We start from the raw sequence: 19,584 nt of genomic DNA, 5'->3' as shown, positions 1-19,584 counted from the left end.
AGTGTGTGTGTGTGTGTGTATGTGTTTGGTGTGTGTGTGTTCAGTGTGTGTGTGTGTATGTGTTCAGTATGTGTTTGGTGTGTGTTATGTCTCCTTCACCTTCGTTGCTCCTCTTCATCTTCGTCCTGTCATCAGTCGTATTTGTCTCATGTTGTCTGTGTTTGTGAGTGTGAGGTCACCCTGTGACCTTTGACCTCTGACTGAAGGAACCGTAGACATAATATACGTAGACGCCTCATTACGTGCTGGAGCGTCATCCAGCGTCGCCGCCATATTGGTTGGGTCTCCTCACTCCAGGCTCGCACCAGAGCCAACAGAAGTCAACGTACAGAGAGCAGATATATGTATATGTGTGTGTGTGTGTGTGTGTGTGTGTGTGTGTGAGTGTGTGTGTGTGCGCGTGCGTGTGTGTGTGTGTGTGTGTGTGTGTGTGTGTGTGTGTGTGTGACAGCAGCAGTGCACTGTGGGCCGACACACATGATGAGTTGGTCAAAAAGAAAAAAACCTTCCTGGTTTCGACAGTTTGTTTTGGTGAAGTTTTATTCCAACAAAACAGAGTAAAAAACTTAAAGTTTAATACGCATGTCAACAGGTGTGTGTGTGTGTGTGTGTGTGTGTGTGTGTGTGTGTGTGTGAGAGAGAGAGAAATGAACAATCAAACTGTTATTAAAATAAAATGAATTCATTTATACATTTATTAATATGCGTACCACGTGTCTGTATTGTGCTCTTTAAAAAAGTATTTCAGCATGAAATCTCGTATTTTTAACGTGTGACAGCGTCCTGTTTCATAACTACATCTCATTGGTTTGTAACAAACCAAACTGTGTGAAAACCGGGTAAAAATTCGGGGAGTTTTGATTGTTGTAGTTGTGCAAACACCTTCCTCCGTAGAAATAAAGGCACCGGGGGCGCATGGGAGACCCATCCAAGATGGCGGCCGCGCTGTACGTTAGCTCCAATAGGTCAGTCTGTGAGGCGTCTACGTATGTTATTGTCTATGGACGGAACTGCTGTGAAACAGGAAGAAGAAGCACCGTTTTCTTCTTCTGCTGTTTTCAGTCCAGAGAGCTGTTTGTTTATCAGAAGCATCACAGGACTGTACTCAGCTCATAGTACTACAGTATCACATCGACTTTGATTTGCATAACGTTCATCGTGTGAGCAAACAGGGTCAAAGGTCAGTCGTACCCACCTTTAAACTGGTGACATTTTAGTTTATTTTATGGCGTTTTGGCTTTTATTTTGACAGCAACAGGAAACGTGGGGAAAGACAAAGAACACAGGTCCTCCAGTTCAGAGTCGAACCTGAGCATTGACCATGAGGCCACTGGGAGCGTTCCAGTACAGCCACAGATCCTCCACCAGCGCACTGACTCTTCTTCTTCAGTGGTATCTTTATTCAGTCGTTCCTCTGTGCGTCCCCCGTCCATTGGTACAAGAAATACTTTAACTTGAGTAAAAGTACCATTACTACAATGTTAGAGCTGCTGCAGGTGGAACTACTTTCAAATACTTCGTATACAGTTAGCTAGTCTAGGCCGGCGGGGCCCGACCCCCCAGGCTGTCAGCAGACCAGTCTGGGGGGTCGTCAGCTGATCGACGGGAAAGAAGTTCAGATACACAAACCTGTTTTCAGCCTCTGGACTTCAAGACTTCAGTTTGGAGTGAACCAACCGGAGAGTTCTTGAAATGAAACCGCGACCTAACCACAAGTACTACTACCTCAACATGATCCTGAAGTACACTTACAGTAAAAGTACTTGTTACCTTCCACCGGTGAGACCAGCTGACTGATATCAGCTTTGTGTCCGAACACAGAGGTCCTCTCTGAGGACTGTGGGGTCCAGAACAGTCCAGAACAGTCCACTCAGGTCCAGCAGAGTCCAGTCAGGTCCAGCAGAGTCCAGTCAGGTCCAGCAGAGTCCAGTCAGGACCAGCAGAGTCCAGTGAGGTCCAGTCAGGACCAGCAGAGTCCAGTCAGGTCCAGCAGAGTCCAGCAGAGTCCAGTAAAGCCTGTCTTGGTTGCTCTCCTCAGATACTGAACGCGCTCTGCAGGTGATGGAGGCCTGTCAGGCTGGAGCTGCTGAAGGAGTTAAAGGTCGCGCAGAGAAACTGCTGAACATCTTCCAGAGTGACCTGTTCCAGGCCCTGCTGGGTAACACACACACACACACACACACACACACACACACACACACACACACACACACACACACACACACACAGACACAGACACACAGACACACACACACACACACACACAGTGTTGTTCTGTGACTCCTCACAAAGCTGCGGCGTCCATGAAAAACAGACATCATCATCATCATCATCGTCACAGTGTGAAGAAGAGTTCTGACGTTAAGTCAAAGACGTCGTCCTGTGTTGCAGAGATCTCTTGAATGTTAGCATGCTAACCAGCTAGCTGCGCCCGTCCAGTCGTAATACCACTTTGTACCTGAAGAGGTGATGTCCCACAGTGTGATGGCAGCCCCCCCCCTCGCCCCCCCCTTCACGGGGGTTCACCTTTGTTTTACACTTCTGTCCTGCTGTTTGAATATTTCCCCATAAACCTCCTGCATTTTTAACTGAATTTAAAACAGACAAACAAACAAACAAACAAACAAACAAAGACGAGCAAAAACCACCTGTTTGACATGTTTGCTACATTCCTCCGCCGGCACAGCAGGTGGCAGTATGTAGAACATCAGCTGTGACTTCAATGAAAGAAGGAGAAGAAGAAGAAGCAGGAGGAGGAGAAGAAGGGGAAAGAGAAGAAGGAGGAGGAGAAGGAGAAGACATGACCCCTGAGGCACACCACAGGAGAGAGCAGCAGTTTCAGACGTGGAGGGAGTCTGGGAGACGGCAGGAGGGCTGCAGGAGGCCCACCGCCCGAGCCTGTCAGCCAGGACGCTGGGACCTACCGCCTCAAAGGCCGTGCTGAGATCCGGCTCCGGCACTGAACCAGATCCGGCCCCCCATCAGAGGACGTAACCGCTTCAGACTGGAACTGACCCGAAGGGCCGAGTGCCGCCGAGGCAGCTGTGAGCTGATTGGCCGCAACTTTCTCTGATGTTCCTGAGATGAACGGCAGCCTCGACATGGACCTTTAGTTTTTGGGGTTTAATGGAGTCACCTGACGCAGAAAATGACGACATGTTCGCACTTAGTGAAGGACTTATGAAGTCCAGATCTCAGGACCGACGCCGCCACCCTGCCCCGCGTTAATCTGCTCTTAATGGTGTCATCACTGTGACATCACTGATGACACCACACACAACACAGCTCAGTGATTGGATGAGATCTTTATCCCACGTGTAAGGGATTAGTCCTGTGTGTGTGTGTGTGTGTGTGTGTGTGTGCGTCTTATTAACTGTCTAACTGTGATCTGTTTGCTGACTCCTCATTGGTCGATGACCTCAGCAGGTTTACTGCTGATTTCAGGTTGTAGGTGAGAACAAACACGTTCACGAGAAGAAAACGAGGAAACAAAGACAAAACAACACAAATATGTGACTGACGCTTATCGAAGGTCAAAGGTCAAAGTTCACTAACAGGAGCCAGCTAAATATTATTATATATAGAAATGAATATACACGTAAATGTACATGGATGTACATGTACAGGAAACGTGTAGAGAAAGGTGTACACACATACTTCAGTCACCGCTGAGTACACCGTGAAGGTGAGGTATCAGAGGTGTAGTACTCTGCTGTTTGAAGGTTTCTGGGCGTCTCCACGGCTCACTGCCGTCATTCTTTGTTTCATACAGAAAACATTTATGAAACGTTTGTAAAAGAATAACGTGGATGTTCTTTGCAGATGACACCTTCCTTTATTTTGTTGTCATAATCTGAAACAACGTTTGGTTTCATTGAGCAAACTGTCACTAAATTTAACGACAGCTGCTTCAGTCATTTTGGGGAATGATGCAACAAATACACAAAACAAACTGCTGGTAAACGATGGCGACGCTGAGAGAGTTCACTTCAAGGCCTTTGTCGCCTTTTGTGGTGAGAAAACATCAGAACATCAGAACGAAGTGTCGGTGATGTTTCCTCCCTTTCAGCTCCATCCTGAACGTACTGCGTTGAGGTCTGAGGAAACACTAAACTAACACACATCCACTTCAGATCCTTGAAAAGAGACAAAACGAGCGAACCAGCAAACTCCCTGTTCATGAGAGACCGTCTCTAAAGGACAGTCAGAGTCACGTCGAGGCAGTGAACACAGAATAATGACCAGACAGCCAATGAGACGCAGCGAGCCGTCGCTTCAGCGTCAGACGACAGAAGTCTTCGGTTTCCTGTCGTGACTCTGAGGTCTCGTCTGTGGACTCTTCAGTCCGTCCGTCACTGATGTCGAGACGCTGCCGGCCGGACGGCGTCCTGCTGCAGAGTGCCTGTTGTTTAGAGAGGAGGGACTTCCTGTGGGGGCTCTGATTGACAGACAGCGTAGCAGAAATACAGCAGGTGTGAACGGTCCTGTCAGCACCAGCCACACATCAGGTGATAAAAGTACATTTACCAGGAATACTTCTGGACTTTACTGCAGTAAAATGCAGTATTGTTATACTATTGTATTTTTACTTTTAATGAGTCCAGCCATGGCTGTATGACAGGTCTCTGCAGAGGAAGACCACCATGATCCGTTATCTGAAGTACTGAAGTACTGTACGGTACTGAAGTACTGTACGGAGGTACTTGAACCATGTATCATGTCATTCCTCTGCCTTCCTTTGTAAAAGTACAAATACTCTTTCATAAGCACAAGTCCTGCATTGAAAATATTATTTCAGAAAACTCTGTCAGTATTATCAGGAGAAAGTATTTAAAGTATTCAAAATAAAAGGCCTCACAGCAAGAAGGTCCCGGGTTCGATTCTCGCTGCGGACACCGGGGGTGTGTCCTCCATCATGCCTTCAGTGCCTGCTGCTTGAGGAAAAAGGCCTGTTCTCCCCATGTTCACCTGGGGTATCCTCCTTAAAAATATACCCCCACTAAAAACATGCAAGAAGATCACCACCTGACCAATGGTGACTCCCCGGGCGCCGGTTGGATGGCAGCCCACCGCTCCTGGTCTGCCGCGGAGGAAGGACGACCAGGATGGGTTAAAGGCGGAAGTCAAATTTCACCAGTGCATGACGTGTGTGGGCATGATGCATGTATCTGTGTGACGAATAAAGGGGATTGTCCCTCTGATTCTTCTTCTTCTTCTTCTTCTTCATGTGATACAACAAAACATCAAATTTGATCAACTCTTTGTGTGTTTGTGAGTAAAAACCTTCATTTGTAAAGTTACTCTGTCAGATGAATGTACTGGAGTAAAAAGTAAAGTATTCCCTCTGACGTGGAGGAGGATTAGAAAGTACCATGAGAACACAGTACTGAAGCACAGTACAAGTACCTCAAATCTGTTAACTGTTAAGTACAGTAATTGAGTAAATGTACTTAGTTACTTTACACTGCTCAGCAACGAGTGACATGACTGCGTGTGATTGGTCGAAGCATGTCACACACACACACACACACACACACACACACACACCTGAATCTGACACATCAATAACGATTAATGCGTGTGTGTGTGTGTGTGTGTGTGTGCGTGTGTGCAGACATTCAGGAGTTCTATGAGCTGACGGTTTGTGAGAATCAGATGAGCCGACCACACACACCTGGACAGGTATGAACACACACACACACACACACACTTACCATCGCTCACTTTCTCTGTTGCTGTCTTTAATCCACATGGCAACACCCATCACTGTTACCTAGCAACAGCTGCTGCAGCAGCATTACCGGGGCAACAGCTGCATAACACCATGGCAACAGGAGCCCCCCCCCCCCCCACATACAGTCTGTCTTTATGTCTCTCTACCTCTGTCATCTACCAGAGTGACCCAAGGAGGTGTACGCCCCCCCCACCAAAAACACACACCAGTTTCTTTAATGTGTCTCGCTCGCCCCCTCTCTCTCTCTCTCTCCTCTGTCTCTCTCCCTGTCTCTCTCTCTCTCTCTCTCTCTCTCTCTCGCTCTCTCTCTCTCTCTCGCTCGGTGCTGATAGACGAAGGGATAGAGGAGGCGAGCGAGCAAACGAACGACAGAACGAGGAGAGAGAGAGAGAGAGAGAGAGAGGGGGGGGAGGGCGACAGAGAGAGAGAGACAGATTGAGCATGAGTGTGTAAGTGTGTGTGGAAATGTGTGTGTGTGAGTGTGTGTGAGTGTGTGTGAGTGTGTGTGTGTGTGTGTGTGTGTGTGGATATGGACTGCCTCTGCATTGTCACCACCAAGGTAAGAGCAGACCGCCGCGTGTATCTGCTGAAACACACACACCGACACACAGGGTTTATGAGGACATACGTTTGTCCTCATAAACCCTGTGTGTGCGCGCGTCCTCATAAACCATTAAAGCCAGTTTTCATGTGTTTATGTTTGCTGTTACCGTCATGTTTTCATTGACTGCCCTGTGTCTGTCTGTCTGTCTTTACGTGTGTGTGTGTGTGTGTGTGTGTGTGTGTGTGGTTAGTTAGCCTGGTCACATTAGCATGTATGTTAGCTCAGGCTGGCTCCAGCCTGTAGGTGGCTGTTAGCAGCACATGTGGAAACATCGTGTCACGTGTGTTTTCAGACGTTTCTCATGTTCCAGATACTTTTCACCGAGGTTTTGATCCGTGACGCTCGCTCTGAATTGCGGTCGAGGTGCAACAGGTCGTGTGTTGTCGAGCTCGTCCAGCGGGGGTGTTCCTAAAGTGCACCGTCACTCTGATATGTCACATCCACGGTTGTCCTTCAGTAAAGTGGCTGCTCTCGTCGTTTGGAGGTGACTGAACAGATGATGGTGAAACCATCTGGAGACAGACTGTGGACAAAGTTACGACCGTTTGACGACTTCTTCAGATGTGAAACATCGTTAGCATGTCGCTCAGCGGAGGCATCGTGATTTATTTGAACGTTTGAGTTTTTCTTGTTTGTTCAAACTTTACCTCGACAAAGAGTCCAAAGAGACATCATTTTATCTTTTGTGCATGAGTTTGTATGTTGTTCACAGAAGTTATTACAGTACCAATCAGTCATCTGTCAGATCCAGAGTCACGTACATGTGACCTCACACACCGATGGCCCAGCATTGAGTAGTTTCTGGGGTTCAGTATCTTGTCCAAGGATACTTCAGCGTGTGGACTGCTGAGGCCAGGGATCGAACCACGACCTCCTGATGGGTGGATGACCGCTGCGCCTCCTGAGCCACAGCCGCCCTGATTATTACCATGTTGTCAACGCGTTTCTAATCTTGTTCATGTTATTATCGTGTTGTTTGCTCGATGGATATGAAGCTAAAATAAAGAAAACAGTCTTTTGATGAACTTCACATGTGAGACGTCAAACTGACACCGAAACGTGATGCTCACACAGCTCAGATCTGATGTCTGCTTTAGCTCTGGTCTGTGTTTACTGGTATTTTAGCTCTGGTCTGTTTGTGTTTACTGGTATTTTAGCTCTGGTCTGTTTGTGTTTACTGGTATTTTAGCTCTGGTCTGTGTTTACTGGTATTTTAGCTCTGGTCTGTTTGTGTTTACTGGTGTTTTAGTTCTGGTTTGTTTGTGTTTACTGGTGTTTTAGCTCTGGTTTGTTTGTGTTTACTGGTGTTTTAGTTCTGGTTTGTTTGTGTTTACTGGTATTTTAGCTCTGGTTTGTTTCTGTTTACTGGTATTTTAGCTCTGGTCTTCTTGTGTTTACTGGTGTTTTAGCTCTGGTTTGGTCGTATGTTTATTGAAGTTTTCTCTCCGTTTCTTCCAGTGTTTCCTCGTGTAATATTTGTCTGGATCTTTTTTCCACACAGAGAAAGAGAGATGGATGTGTTGAATCAAAAATAGCTTCTGCTATCTTTAGCTACATCAGTACTGCTAATGGACACACACACACACACACACACACACACACACACACACAGAAGTCTTCTTGTGTATTCATACCAAGACTTCATCTTCAGTCACTCCTGATTGGACAGCAGTCTGTTTCAGAGAACCAATGAAAAGACACCAGCTCAATCACATCATAACCACAACCAGTTCAGACCAAATTTAGACTGGGTTTAGACCAGTGATGAACACAGATGCTGGTCTGCGGTGGACCAGTTAGTCCAGTTAGTTCCAGTATAAGTCAAGTTTAGGCTGTTTCATATCAGGTTCATTTGCTTTGAGACCAGCACAGGCCAAGTGGACCTGCTTGGTTTAGGCTTTGACCAGCTTTATACTGGGTTTGGACTTGTCTCAGACCAGTTTTAAAGTTGTTTTATTAGGTTTCACACCAGTGTAGACCCATTTAGACCACCGGGTTAGACCTTTTCCTGTGGTCACATCAGTGTAACCTGCAGTAGTTTCCAGTGTTTCGAGGCCTGTTCTCGATCAGTTACATGTTGTTCATCCAGTGTTCAGTGTCTGACCAGTGTTAGACCAATGTTACTTCAGTGTTAGACCAGTGTTAGACCAGTGTTAGACCAGTGTTGGACCAGTGTTAGACCAGTGTTGGACCAGTGTTAGACCAGCTCGGTCCAGTTCTAACCAGCTGTCTGATCATATATAACTGGAATCCTCTGTGGGCTCAGGCAGAATTCAAGCTGGAATCAGTTTACACCAAATTTTATGTGAAATGAGTATAATTTTAATGCTGTGAGTGTGTGAAACAGGGGATATATGAGGCGTGTTTGACAGCGTGTGTGGAGTAGCGTGTGTGGCGCCGCAGGCCACATGTCAGTCAGAAACACGCGTGTAAACACAGACTGTAACTATCAGCCAGGCAGATTTTCAGCAACACGTCAACAAACTTCACACAATCCCATATGAACCGCTGAACTCCTCACTGCCTGAAACTGATCTGAAGTCAGGTCACTGTGAGGTCAGAGGTAGGAGGTCAGGACTTATGTGTAAGTTATATATTGACACCGGTCACCCCGTTCAAATATTTTTAACTGGTTTGTATTGGTGTTAAACTGGTTTGAAACTGGTTTAAACTAAATGGACATTCAGGCACACAGACAGGTTAAGAGATAGACAGGTTAGGAGACAGACAGATTAAGATTCAGATTCAGATATCCTTGATTGATCGCCAGGGGAAATTGTTTTAAAAAAAAAACAAAACAAAACAGAAAATGAGGGGAGAGATCATACGCAGTTCCCCACTACCACAAATTATGCAGTCGAGATTCCCACATGTTGGGAATTTGCACAGGTCAGCACATCCCTTAGTGCACCGGATGCGCCTCGCCATGGGTGATCCACAGGTTAAAGGGGCACTCCAGTCATTTTGTGAGCTGTCCTCTCAGGTGTTTCCAGGTGTTCTGTCTGATAAAGCCTCCAGTGTCCTCGAGTGATGTCACTTGAGTCAGTGAGCCTCAGTTAGACTACAGCCTGAGGCGAGTCTGTCGGTGTGGAGGTAGAAAGGAATGATCTGGCGACTCCTCTGGATCTGCTGGATCAGCATTTGGCCTCTTCCAAGACCTGGTCTGTTTCAGTGTGGGTCAGCTGGACACAAAAAACTGTCTGTCTGTCTGTCTGTCAGTCTGTGTGTCTGTCTGTCTGTCTGTCTGTCTGTCTGTCTGTGTGTGTGTGTGTGTGTGTGTGTGTGTGTGTCTGTCTGTCTGTCTGTCTGTCTGTGTGTGTGTGTGTGTGTGTGTGTGTGTGTGTCTGTCTGTCTGTCTGTCTGTCTGTCAGTCTGTGTGTCTGTCTGTCTGTCTGTCTGTGTGTCTGTCTGTCTGTCTGTCTGTCTGTCTGTCTGTGTGTGTGTGTGTGTGTGTGTGTGTCTGTCTGTCTGTCTGTCTGTCAGTCTGTGTGTCTGTCTGTCTGTCTGTCTGTGTGTGTGTGTGTGTGTGTGTGTGTGTGTGTGTGTGTCTGTCTGTCTGACTGTCTGTCTGTCTGTCTGTCTGTCTGTCTGACTGTCTGTCTGTCTGTCTGTCAGTCAGTCTCTCTCTGGCTCCTCCTCTATACAGTGATGTCAGTTGCCAGGCAACAGAGGCTCTATGGGCCTTCTTGTTACTATGGCAACCGCATCACCATCTCTGCCTCTCTCCTCCCTGTGTTTCTCTCTGTGGAGGTTTAGAGTCAAAATGAGTGTTTAGGTCACCTTGATGGTGTGTGTGTGTGTGTGTGTGTGTAAAAGAGACAATGATGTCATGCATTAATAACCAATCATTTCCATCTATTCTAAGTTTGGACAGAAAGTCCATCTTCAGTGCTCTGTGTGTTCGTGGTTCTGGTCTCTCTCTGTGTGTTCGTGGTTCTGGTCTCTCTCTCACACCTGATGTGATTTGTGTCTCTGCAGAAGTATCGTTACCAAGACGATGAGACTCCACCTGTCGACCCCAGCCCTGGTCACATGACCCACGGACGCAGCACCGAGCTGAGCCACGCACACCTGGACGGATACACACACCCTGCTGCACTCACTGTACGCGCACACACACACACACACACACACACACACACACACACACACACACACACACTCACACACACACACACACACACACACACACACACTGTGGCCGTTCTGCACTACACGTCCCAGAATTCAGCTGTCAGTGTGAGTGAGGTTCAGGAGGTCTTTTAAGAAATGGTCGCTAAGGACAATGTGAGACGTCTTCAGAAGGTTCTGGGTTCTGGTCTGAGCTCAACTCTTACAGGGACAGGGACAGGGACAGTTAGGGACAGTTTAGTGAAGCCAGCAGGTCCTGCTGGTCTGTTACACATTCAGCCTCAAGGAGTCCTTGAGAAGGCGCATGAGGTCTTTGAGGAGGCTGCAGAGGTCCTTGACACAGTTCTAAGGGTCCTTGTGGAGTTTTGAGAAGTATTTGAAGACTCAGAGGTCCACAGGGAGGTTCTCAGTGTCATTGAGACGGTTCTGGTGGTCTTCAGGGACATTTTAGAGGCCTTTGAGGAAGTTCTAGGGAGTGTGGAACTGTGGGTCTGAGGTTTCACAGGTCCTTGAGGAGGATGAAGGGGTCATTGGGAACATTTCAGATATCCTTGAGATGACTAAAGGGGTCCTTGAGAGGTGCTTGAGATGACTGAAGGGGTCCTTGAGAGGCGCTTGAGGAGGGTCTGTGAATGACCTGGTTGCTGTCTCAGCAGCAGGTCTGAGGTCAGCTGTTATTAATATTCACTGAGAGAGAAGAGCTGAGATCAGCTGGAGGGACGCCGCTGTTAATACAGAGACACAGAGAGAGACACAGAGAGAGACAGAGACAGAGAGACAGAGACAGAGAGAGACAGAGAGACACAGAGACAGAGAGAGAGACACAGAGACACAGAGAGAGAGAGACACACACACACACACACACACACACACACCGCCTCTTAAACATCCCTCTGCCTTTTTTGCTCAGCTGTTGCCATGGCAACAGTGAGACTGGAGGGGGGGCAGGGGGCATTACCATGGCAACAACAATGGCCTGTGTGTGTTTGCTGAAATCATTTATTTCGTAAGAATTCAAGTAACCCCCCCCCCCGTGTGCCCCCCCATCATCTCACCCCCAACCCCCCCCCCCCCCCTCCCTTGGACGGCAGCAGAGTGACATCACAGAGGGGAGGGTATTCCTTCAGAGAGTGAGAGACAGAGGTAGAGAGAGAGGGGGAGGGAGAGGAGGGGGGAGGGGGCGATGTGCAGCGGAGCATCAGGAGGGTCGAGCGAGCGAGCGAGCGAGCGAGAGAGAGAGAGAGCGGGCGAGCGGAGGAGGAAGGAGGGATGACGGAGGGCGAGCGATAAACAGCTCCTCTCTTTCTTTTTGGGAGGATTGCTTCGCTCTTCGTCTGACGAAGGACTGCTGTCGTCCATCACCTCTCTCTCTCTCTCTCTCTCTCTCTGGAAGAACAAGGGATGCAGAGTGATGCTCTGAGCTGTCCGTCATGTCTGAGGCTCTGCTTCATCATCAGTCATCATCATCATCATCATCAACGCGTCCAGGAAACGACGGCTAACGAGCTTAACGAGCGTGTGCTGAGCTGCTCCTGCTCTCTTTTCTGTTCGCTCGTTAATTATTCATCCGTCGCTCCGTCAGTCTTTATGTAACAGCCTGAAGAGAGAGAGACAGGCGGAGAGAGAGACAGGCAGAGAAACAGGAAGTGATGTTTGTGTCGGTGTGGTACGCCAAGAAGATGGGAAGAAGATTCATCAACAACGTGAGGAGAGCGAAGAGACACAGGCAGAGGATGATGGTAGGAACCGCCGCCGCTGCATCACACATCAGCTGCTCTCATCAGCATGTGATTGGCTCCAGAGCAGAGGGGAGGGGCCTTTTGTCTAACCACTCGTGCTGTCACAAGGACACCTGCCTCTGGCGGGAGGCGGGACGAATACTGCCTCACGTCTGCTCTGATTGGGCTACTTGTTATTTAACTGCGAAGTAGCTGCAGCTGTTAGCCGTTAGCTTCACCTGAAGCTAGTAACCACGAGTTTGTCTTGACTCCAGCTGAACGTGTCTCTGTCTCATATTTGACTCCAGCTGAACGCGTCTCTGTCATGTTTGACTCCAGCTGAACGCGTCTCTGTCTCATGTTTGACTCCAGCTGAACGTGTCTTCGGCTCGCTGCACGTCACAGTCTTCACCTTTGTTTGCCGTTAGCTTCCACACTGTTAGCTTCAGCTAATGTTAGCCATGAGACCTTTGACCCTGACTTCATTCAGACACAGTGCTGTCTGTCTTCAGTTAGCCGCTCGTCTGTTAGCTGTTAGCGTGGTGCAGGTCGCCGTGTGCTGGAGGCGTGTCAAACACACTCACCTGGTGCACCTGTGGTGCTTGGTCATACAGGTGGCATCAGAAAGAATGATGGATGACAGGTGGGCGTGTCAGAGGCCGTGACACTCCTTTCGTCTTCTTTAAATGGCGAGCTGCCGTCATGGCGTGGCTTTGGATGACAGCAGTCATCGTGGTGACCACCTGCGCTCACAGAGTGAAATATGGTCCACGATCTTCATCTCGAGGTTTTTATTGCTGAACTCATCAGCTCTGATTTGACTGTTCAATCGAACGTGATCAGCGTCTGTGACATCATGTCGGCGAGCGCAGCCACGCCTCCACCTGTATTATAATTAAGTTTGACAGTCACGTGCTGACCTGATGGTGGATCAGGTCTTACAGGTGATCCTGGGGAACATGAAGGTCTGAGTCATCCAGCAGCTCAGAGCTAGCTGCAGGCTGTTAGCATTGACTTTAAGCTGCTGCCTTCATGTCTTTGTCTTCAGGAAGCTGCTCGGCGTTTAGCTTAGCCTAGCTCTGAATGTGGACTGTGGAGTCCTCGCGGTCCAGGTTGGTTCTGGATACAGAAACCTGCACCTGGACTGACCCTCACAGACACATTCACCCCTCCAGCTCGTAAGACTTTGATCGACGTGGAGAGATTTTCATGTTTCTGACCTTTGGAAACAGCACAGCCTCCTCTCTGTGGAGTGTGGTCGAGAGACATAGACTCAGAGAGGGAGAGAGAGAGGGAGAGAGAGAGGGAGAGGGAGAGGGAGAGTGAGGGAGGGAGAGAGAGAGGCAGAGAGAGAGAGGCTGTCAGAGGAAACGAGGAATAGGTTTAATTAATTCAGACAGAACTGTAACACAGCCTCTCTCTCTCTTGCTGTCAGTCTACCTCTCTCGCCCCCTCTCTCTGTTATGTAACTCTATTGAAGCTCTCTCCTCCAGATTCTCCAGAGACAAACACAATGAAGTGAACTGTGGACAGACAGAGAGACAGACAGACAGACAGACAGGCAGAGAGAGAGACAGACAGACAGACATACAGGCAGAGAGACAGGCAGACAGACAGGCAGACAGACAGACAGACAGAGAGACAGACAGACAGGCAGAGAGAGAGAGAGAGACAGACAGACAGACAGACAGACAGAGAGAGACAGACAGACAGACAGACAGACAGACAGACAGGCAGAAAGTCAACAGACAGGCAGGCAGGCAGACAGAGCGACAGACAGACAGACAGACAGGCAGACAGACAGGCAGAGAGACCGACAGGACAGGTGTATCTCAGTGTGTGTAACCATGACGACGCTCCCCTGCGCAGGTGTTTGGAGGGTCACCACCCTAATGAAGCCAGAATCACCATAGCAACCACTGCATCCCCCTGTCAGTCACATGAGGATCATTTAGAGACCACAGCACTGTCCCACATGCACACCTGGCCGAGCACACCTGGTCCACAGTCACACTGATGTGCTCCTCAGAAACCAGGTGACTTTACCTTCTGCTCAGATGCTTCCACACATCACAGGGAGCACTGACAGGTGGAGGAGCCACCAGCTGGACGTCCACCTATAGCAACACCTGAGCACCAAACACCTGAGCAAATAAACATGCCAGCAGCCATATTAGCATAGCAGCTAGCTGTGGAGGACAGGTGACAGCAGGTGTGATTGTGCAGGTGGGGTCAGCAGGAAACAGTGATGGTGGCTCAGTCAGGTGTGGACGAGCTGAAGGCTGCGATCAATAACTGAAGGCTGACTGATGATGATCAATGACTGAAGGCTGACTGATGATGATCAATGACTGATGATCGATCAATGACTGATGATGATCAATAACTGAAGGCTGACTGATGATGATCAATGACTGATGATCAATCAATGACTGATGATCGATCAATGACTGAAGGCTGACTGATGATGATCAATGACTGAAGGCTGACTGATGATGATCAATGACTGATGATCGATCAATGACTGATGATGGATCAATGACTGATGATGGATCAATGACTGAAGGCTGACTGATGATGATCAATGACTGATGATCGATCAATGACTGATGATGATCAATAACTGAAGGCTGACTGATGATGATCAATGACTGATGATCAATCAATGACTGATGATCGATCAATGACTGAAGGCTGACTGATGATGATCAATGACTGAAGGCTGACTGATGATGATCAATGACTGATGATCGATCAATGACTGATGATCGATCAATGACTGAAGGCTGACTGATGATGATCAATGACTGATGATCGATCAGTGACTGATGATCGATCAATGACTGATGATCATCCTCCGTTCTTTGACCCTTTCTTCAGAAACAAACAGGAAGTGATGTAACAAGAGATGATGTCAGACACAGAGAGAGAGGTGGTTGTTATAGTTACAGTTACAGTTGCCTAGGTAACCAGCCCCCTGAGGGCTCAACAGCTGTTACCATGGAGTTGCCGTGGAAACGGTGGATCATGTGATGAAAGTCTTCTCTGTTTTCCAGATGAACGGATCAGAAGGAGAGCTGGAGTACGAGGAGATCACTCTGGAGAGGGTGAGACATGGACAGACAATGAGATACACACAGAGACACAGAGAGAGACACAGAGAGACACAGAGAGACACAAGTTAGGTCTAACCCTGGAGAGGGTGAGACAGATGCACAGAGACACAGAGACAGAGAGACACACAGAGACACACAGAGAGACACAGAGAGAGAGACACAAGTTAGGTCTAACCCTGGAGAGAGTGAGACAGACGCACAGAGACACAGAGACAGAGAGACACACAGAGGCATGCACGCACACACAGAGACACACAGAGAGACATGGATACACACACAGAGAGACAGAGACACACACTCACACACACACACACGCTGTCTCTGTCGTTGATTCGCTCACCAGAAATAAACTCCACCCTTCAATATCTGAAGCTTATTTTTAGCTCCCTGCTGCTAATTTTAGGAAATATTTTACAAACAAAACCAAGCAGAGCTGAACTTCAGTCACTGAAACACACACACACACACACACACACACACACACACACACACACACACACACATCTCGTCATTGGTCCAGTCTCAGCTGGATGTGGTCGTGCAGCCAGTCAAACGCTTCACCCTGCTCTAAAAATCCAGCTGAGCTGGTTCAATGATACACTTGCTATTTCGTCCTGGTTCCAGTATTTATGCTAAGCTAAGCTAACAGCCGCTGGTACATATTTAACGAACAGACTCAAGGGTGGAATGAACAGCTGAACAGGTCGTATCCCATGTAGCATACCGCTAACTGTCTATGAGGAGACACCTGTAGCAAACCGCTAACTGTCTATGAGGAGAAGACACCTGTAGCAAACCGCTAACTGTCTATGAGGAGAAGACACCTGTAGCATACCGCTAACTGTCTATGAGGAGAAGACACCTGTAGCATACCGCTAACTGTCTATGAGGAGAAGACACCTGTAGCAAACCGCTACCTCCCAGACGCAGAGTTCATGGTCTCAGGGATATGGTGGACGTCCTTTATTGTTTAGGGTCAATCACTCCTCTGTTGTATTTGAAATGTGTGTGTGTTAACGTGTATTTCTGTGTGTGTGTGTGTGTGTGTGTGTGTGTGTGTGTGTGTGTCCCTCTCTGTCAATGTGTGTTTGTTCAGGGGAACTCTGGTCTGGGCTTCAGCATCGCAGGAGGAACTGATAATCCTCACATTGGAGACGACCCGTCCATCTTCATCACTAAGATCATCCCTGGAGGAGCCGCCGCCCAGGACGGACGCCTCAGGTGCTCGCACACATTCACACATGACCTGATTCTCACCTGAACTTTAAACCAAGTCTGACCCTTCGGACCGTCCTTTGAACCAGTGAGGACCAGACAAAATGTCCTCACAGCGATGGCTTCTCTGTCTCCAGGGTGAATGACAGCATCGTATTCGTTAACGACGTGGACGTTCGTGAGGTCACTCACTCCATCGCTGTGGAGGCGCTGAAGGAGGCGGGGCCTGTGGTCAGGCTGTACGTCCTGCGGCGACGCCCACCGAGTGAACGCATCACACAGATCAAACTGATAAAGGGACCTAAAGGTAAGAAGCCTTTGAGGTTCTTTATGACCTTTGAACACACTGACATTCTGAGCAGCCTTTTCTTGCTTTGAAGAACCCTGTTAGGAAGGTTCTTTGCTAATTTTATAGTCCTTGGAGTCTTATTCTTAGCTTCAGAGAACTATATAACTCTGCTGCAGAGCTTTATGGAGTTAAATAATCCTGCCTGAAAGGTTTCCCGACGATTTTACAGACCTCAAAACTTTTATGGAACTTAAGAACCCATAAGAAAGGTTCTCTGTGGATTTTTTATTGCTTCCAAACTTTTAGACTGCTTTGAGGAACCATGTTAGTAAGGATCAGCTGTTATTCTATGGATGTTAGGAAGGTTCCCAAATGATTCAGACAGGCTGCAGAGCCGTTCTAGTGCCTCAAATAATCTGTTCCAAAGGTTCTTTGGTGATTTTGCGGTCCTTAAAATCCTTATGTTGCTTCAAAGAACCAATTAGACAGAAATCTTTATCTGTACTGTGGAACCCTGATAGGAAGTATCTCCAACTATCAAATGTACTGCAGAACCTTTAGCCTGTTACAGAGGTTCTAGTTTTTACTATGTTTTGAAGAATCTTGTTAGAAGGATGTACTATGGTTCTACAGACTTTATGACCAGACTGACGCTTTGAAGAACCCCGGATGATGATGATTTCTCGGATGATTCTAGAAACTAACTTTTACGACAAATTAAAAGAAAACTCTCAGGAATGTTCTCTAATAATTCAACATAGAATTTTTATTAGAACTGTTCTTCAAAAACTTTTACGTGCCTCAGAACCTTAATCCTGTCTTTCAGAAACTTTATTTATTTATTTATTTATTTATTTCTTTATTCGAACAGATTAAAACAAAAACAAAAGAAATAAATTATACTAATTAAACTGGTCTTAGAGACCTGAGAATCGGTGTAGTTCATTACAGAACCCTGTTGTTGTCCAGTGCTTTAATCTTGATAATGCTTTAGAAAAACCCTGACCTAACGGTTCCACAATGGTTCTGCAGACTTCAGAAACCTTACTGTGTTTTAAAGAACCCTGTTACAGAACATCTGCAGTGTTTCTACTCAAACCTTATCCTGTCCCTGTCTGGTCCAGGTCTGGGCTTCAGTATAGCTGGCGGTGTGGGGAACCAACATGTTCCTGGAGACAATAGCATCTACGTCACCAAGATCATCGAGGGCGGAGCGGCACACCGTGACGGACGGCTACAGATCGGGGACAAAATACTGGCTGTACGGAAACGCTCACAGGACTTATCTGTTGTTGACCCACAGGGCTCCAGTCTAACCTGACCTTTGACCCCAACAGGTGAACCATGTGTCCCTGGAGGACGTCCTGCATGAAGACGCCGTGTCGGCCCTGAAGAACACCGGGGAGGTGGTCTACCTGAAGGTGGCCACGCCCACCTCGCAGTACATCCACCCTGCTGATCGATACAGCCCCCCCGACCTGACCAGCTGTATGTACACCTGTGAGCTCTGACACTTCCTGTTTCTGACACCTGTAACGTGCCGACAGAGTTCCTCCCTGTGGTTCTAGCATGAGTTCTCATCACAGACGTTTCAGCTTTAACAGATCTGCACTTTAAACTCTTTATTTCTTTAATTATCGGCAGTAATGGTTTGAGCCCACCTCGACCCCTCTGGGTACTTCTGGTGTTCTTCCATCCTGTTTCGGCAGGTTTATTAAATTTCTGTCCTGTGATTCATCATCATCATCATCATCATTTTGTAGATTCCTTTACGTTTGTGTTTTAGTGGGACAGCTGGTTTCAACCCGTCACTTCTTCTCTGCTCAGTGCAGCTTGTCTCGCAGACACAGATTCCTCTCAGAGCTGCTCAGGTGAACAGGTGCACTGAAATACAGTCTCCATGTCTGCACTCCTGTGGGTCCAGGACAGGGTGTGTCTTTGGAGCACCTCCCTTCAGTCAGAACACTGATGAACTTGTCCTCATGTGTTACTGCTCATGTGACCTCCAGAAGATGATTCTACTAACTGGTTTGATCCGGTTCATTCAGGCTAGTGTGAACTCCGTCACTGGAACGTGTTGAGAACAACCTGAGGAGGGTCTCGGTTCACAGACCAGCACTAGCAGGACTTCAGACCATCACAGTGTTACGTGTCCTTTGTTTTTGCAGCCTACATGGAGCCTGACTACATGTGTGATTACCCACAAGCCCTCCCCCCTCCGTCACCGCGACGATACTCACCTATCCCACGCGGCATGATGGGAGAGGACGATTATTCCCGGGAGCCTCGTAGAGTCTGTGTGCAGCGCGGGTCCACCGGCCTGGGGTTCAACATCGTGGGTGGAGAGGATGGAGAGGGCATCTTCATCTCTTTCATCCTGGCAGGAGGACCAGCAGACCTGAGCGGAGAGCTCCGGAAGGGAGACCAGATCCTCAGTGTGAGTACAGAGACCAGATCCTCAGTGTGAGTACAGAGACCAGATCCCCAGTGTGAGACCAGATCCCAAGTGTGAGTACAGAGACCAGATCCTCAGTGTGAGTACAGAGACCAGATCCCCAGTGTGAGACCAGATCCTCAGTGTGAGTACAGAGACCAGATCCTCAGTGTGAGTACAGAGACCAGATCCCCAGTGTGAGACCAGATCCCAAGTGTGAGTACAGAGACCAGATCCCCAGAGACCAGATCCCCAGTGTGAGTACAGAGACCAGATCCCCAGTGTGAGACCAGATCCCAAGTGTGAGTACAGAGACCAGATCCCCAGAGACCAGATCCCCAGT

The 19,584-nt window shown here is 48.0% G+C and overlaps 1 protein-coding gene across 7 annotated transcripts in view; it reads left to right on the top strand.

Moving 5' to 3' along the window:
- dlg4b (discs, large homolog 4b (Drosophila)) overlaps nucleotides 1–19,584 on the top strand; it is a 28,760-nt gene that overhangs the window by 2,299 nt on the left and 6,877 nt on the right. For 2 of the 7 annotated variants that reach the window (XM_076725342.1, XM_076725341.1), the window contains exons 2-10: nucleotides 2,039–2,158; nucleotides 5,615–5,682; nucleotides 10,317–10,442; nucleotides 15,244–15,294; nucleotides 16,400–16,524; nucleotides 16,656–16,825; nucleotides 17,932–18,068; nucleotides 18,145–18,307; nucleotides 18,976–19,244. In XM_076725342.1, the coding sequence (XP_076581457.1) occupies nucleotides 2,039–2,158; nucleotides 5,615–5,682; nucleotides 10,317–10,442; nucleotides 15,244–15,294; nucleotides 16,400–16,524; nucleotides 16,656–16,825; nucleotides 17,932–18,068; nucleotides 18,145–18,307; nucleotides 18,976–19,244 (1,229 nt within the window). Of the gene's footprint in view, nucleotides 1–2,038; nucleotides 2,159–5,614; nucleotides 5,683–6,106; nucleotides 6,294–10,316; nucleotides 10,443–11,690; nucleotides 12,209–15,243; nucleotides 15,295–16,399; nucleotides 16,525–16,655; nucleotides 16,826–17,931; nucleotides 18,069–18,144; nucleotides 18,308–18,975; nucleotides 19,245–19,584 lie in introns of those variants that run through there. The other 5 variants (XR_013076655.1, XM_076725346.1, XM_076725343.1 and 2 more) reach the window with 4 other exon arrangements.

This window comes from Chaetodon auriga, chromosome 24 (genome assembly GCF_051107435.1).
Source record: "Chaetodon auriga isolate fChaAug3 chromosome 24, fChaAug3.hap1, whole genome shotgun sequence".
Classification (NCBI taxonomy): Eukaryota; Metazoa; Chordata; class Actinopteri; order Chaetodontiformes; family Chaetodontidae; genus Chaetodon; species Chaetodon auriga.
The sequence above is the reverse complement of the archived record's forward strand: the minus strand, read 5'-3'. Positions and strand labels throughout refer to the sequence as shown.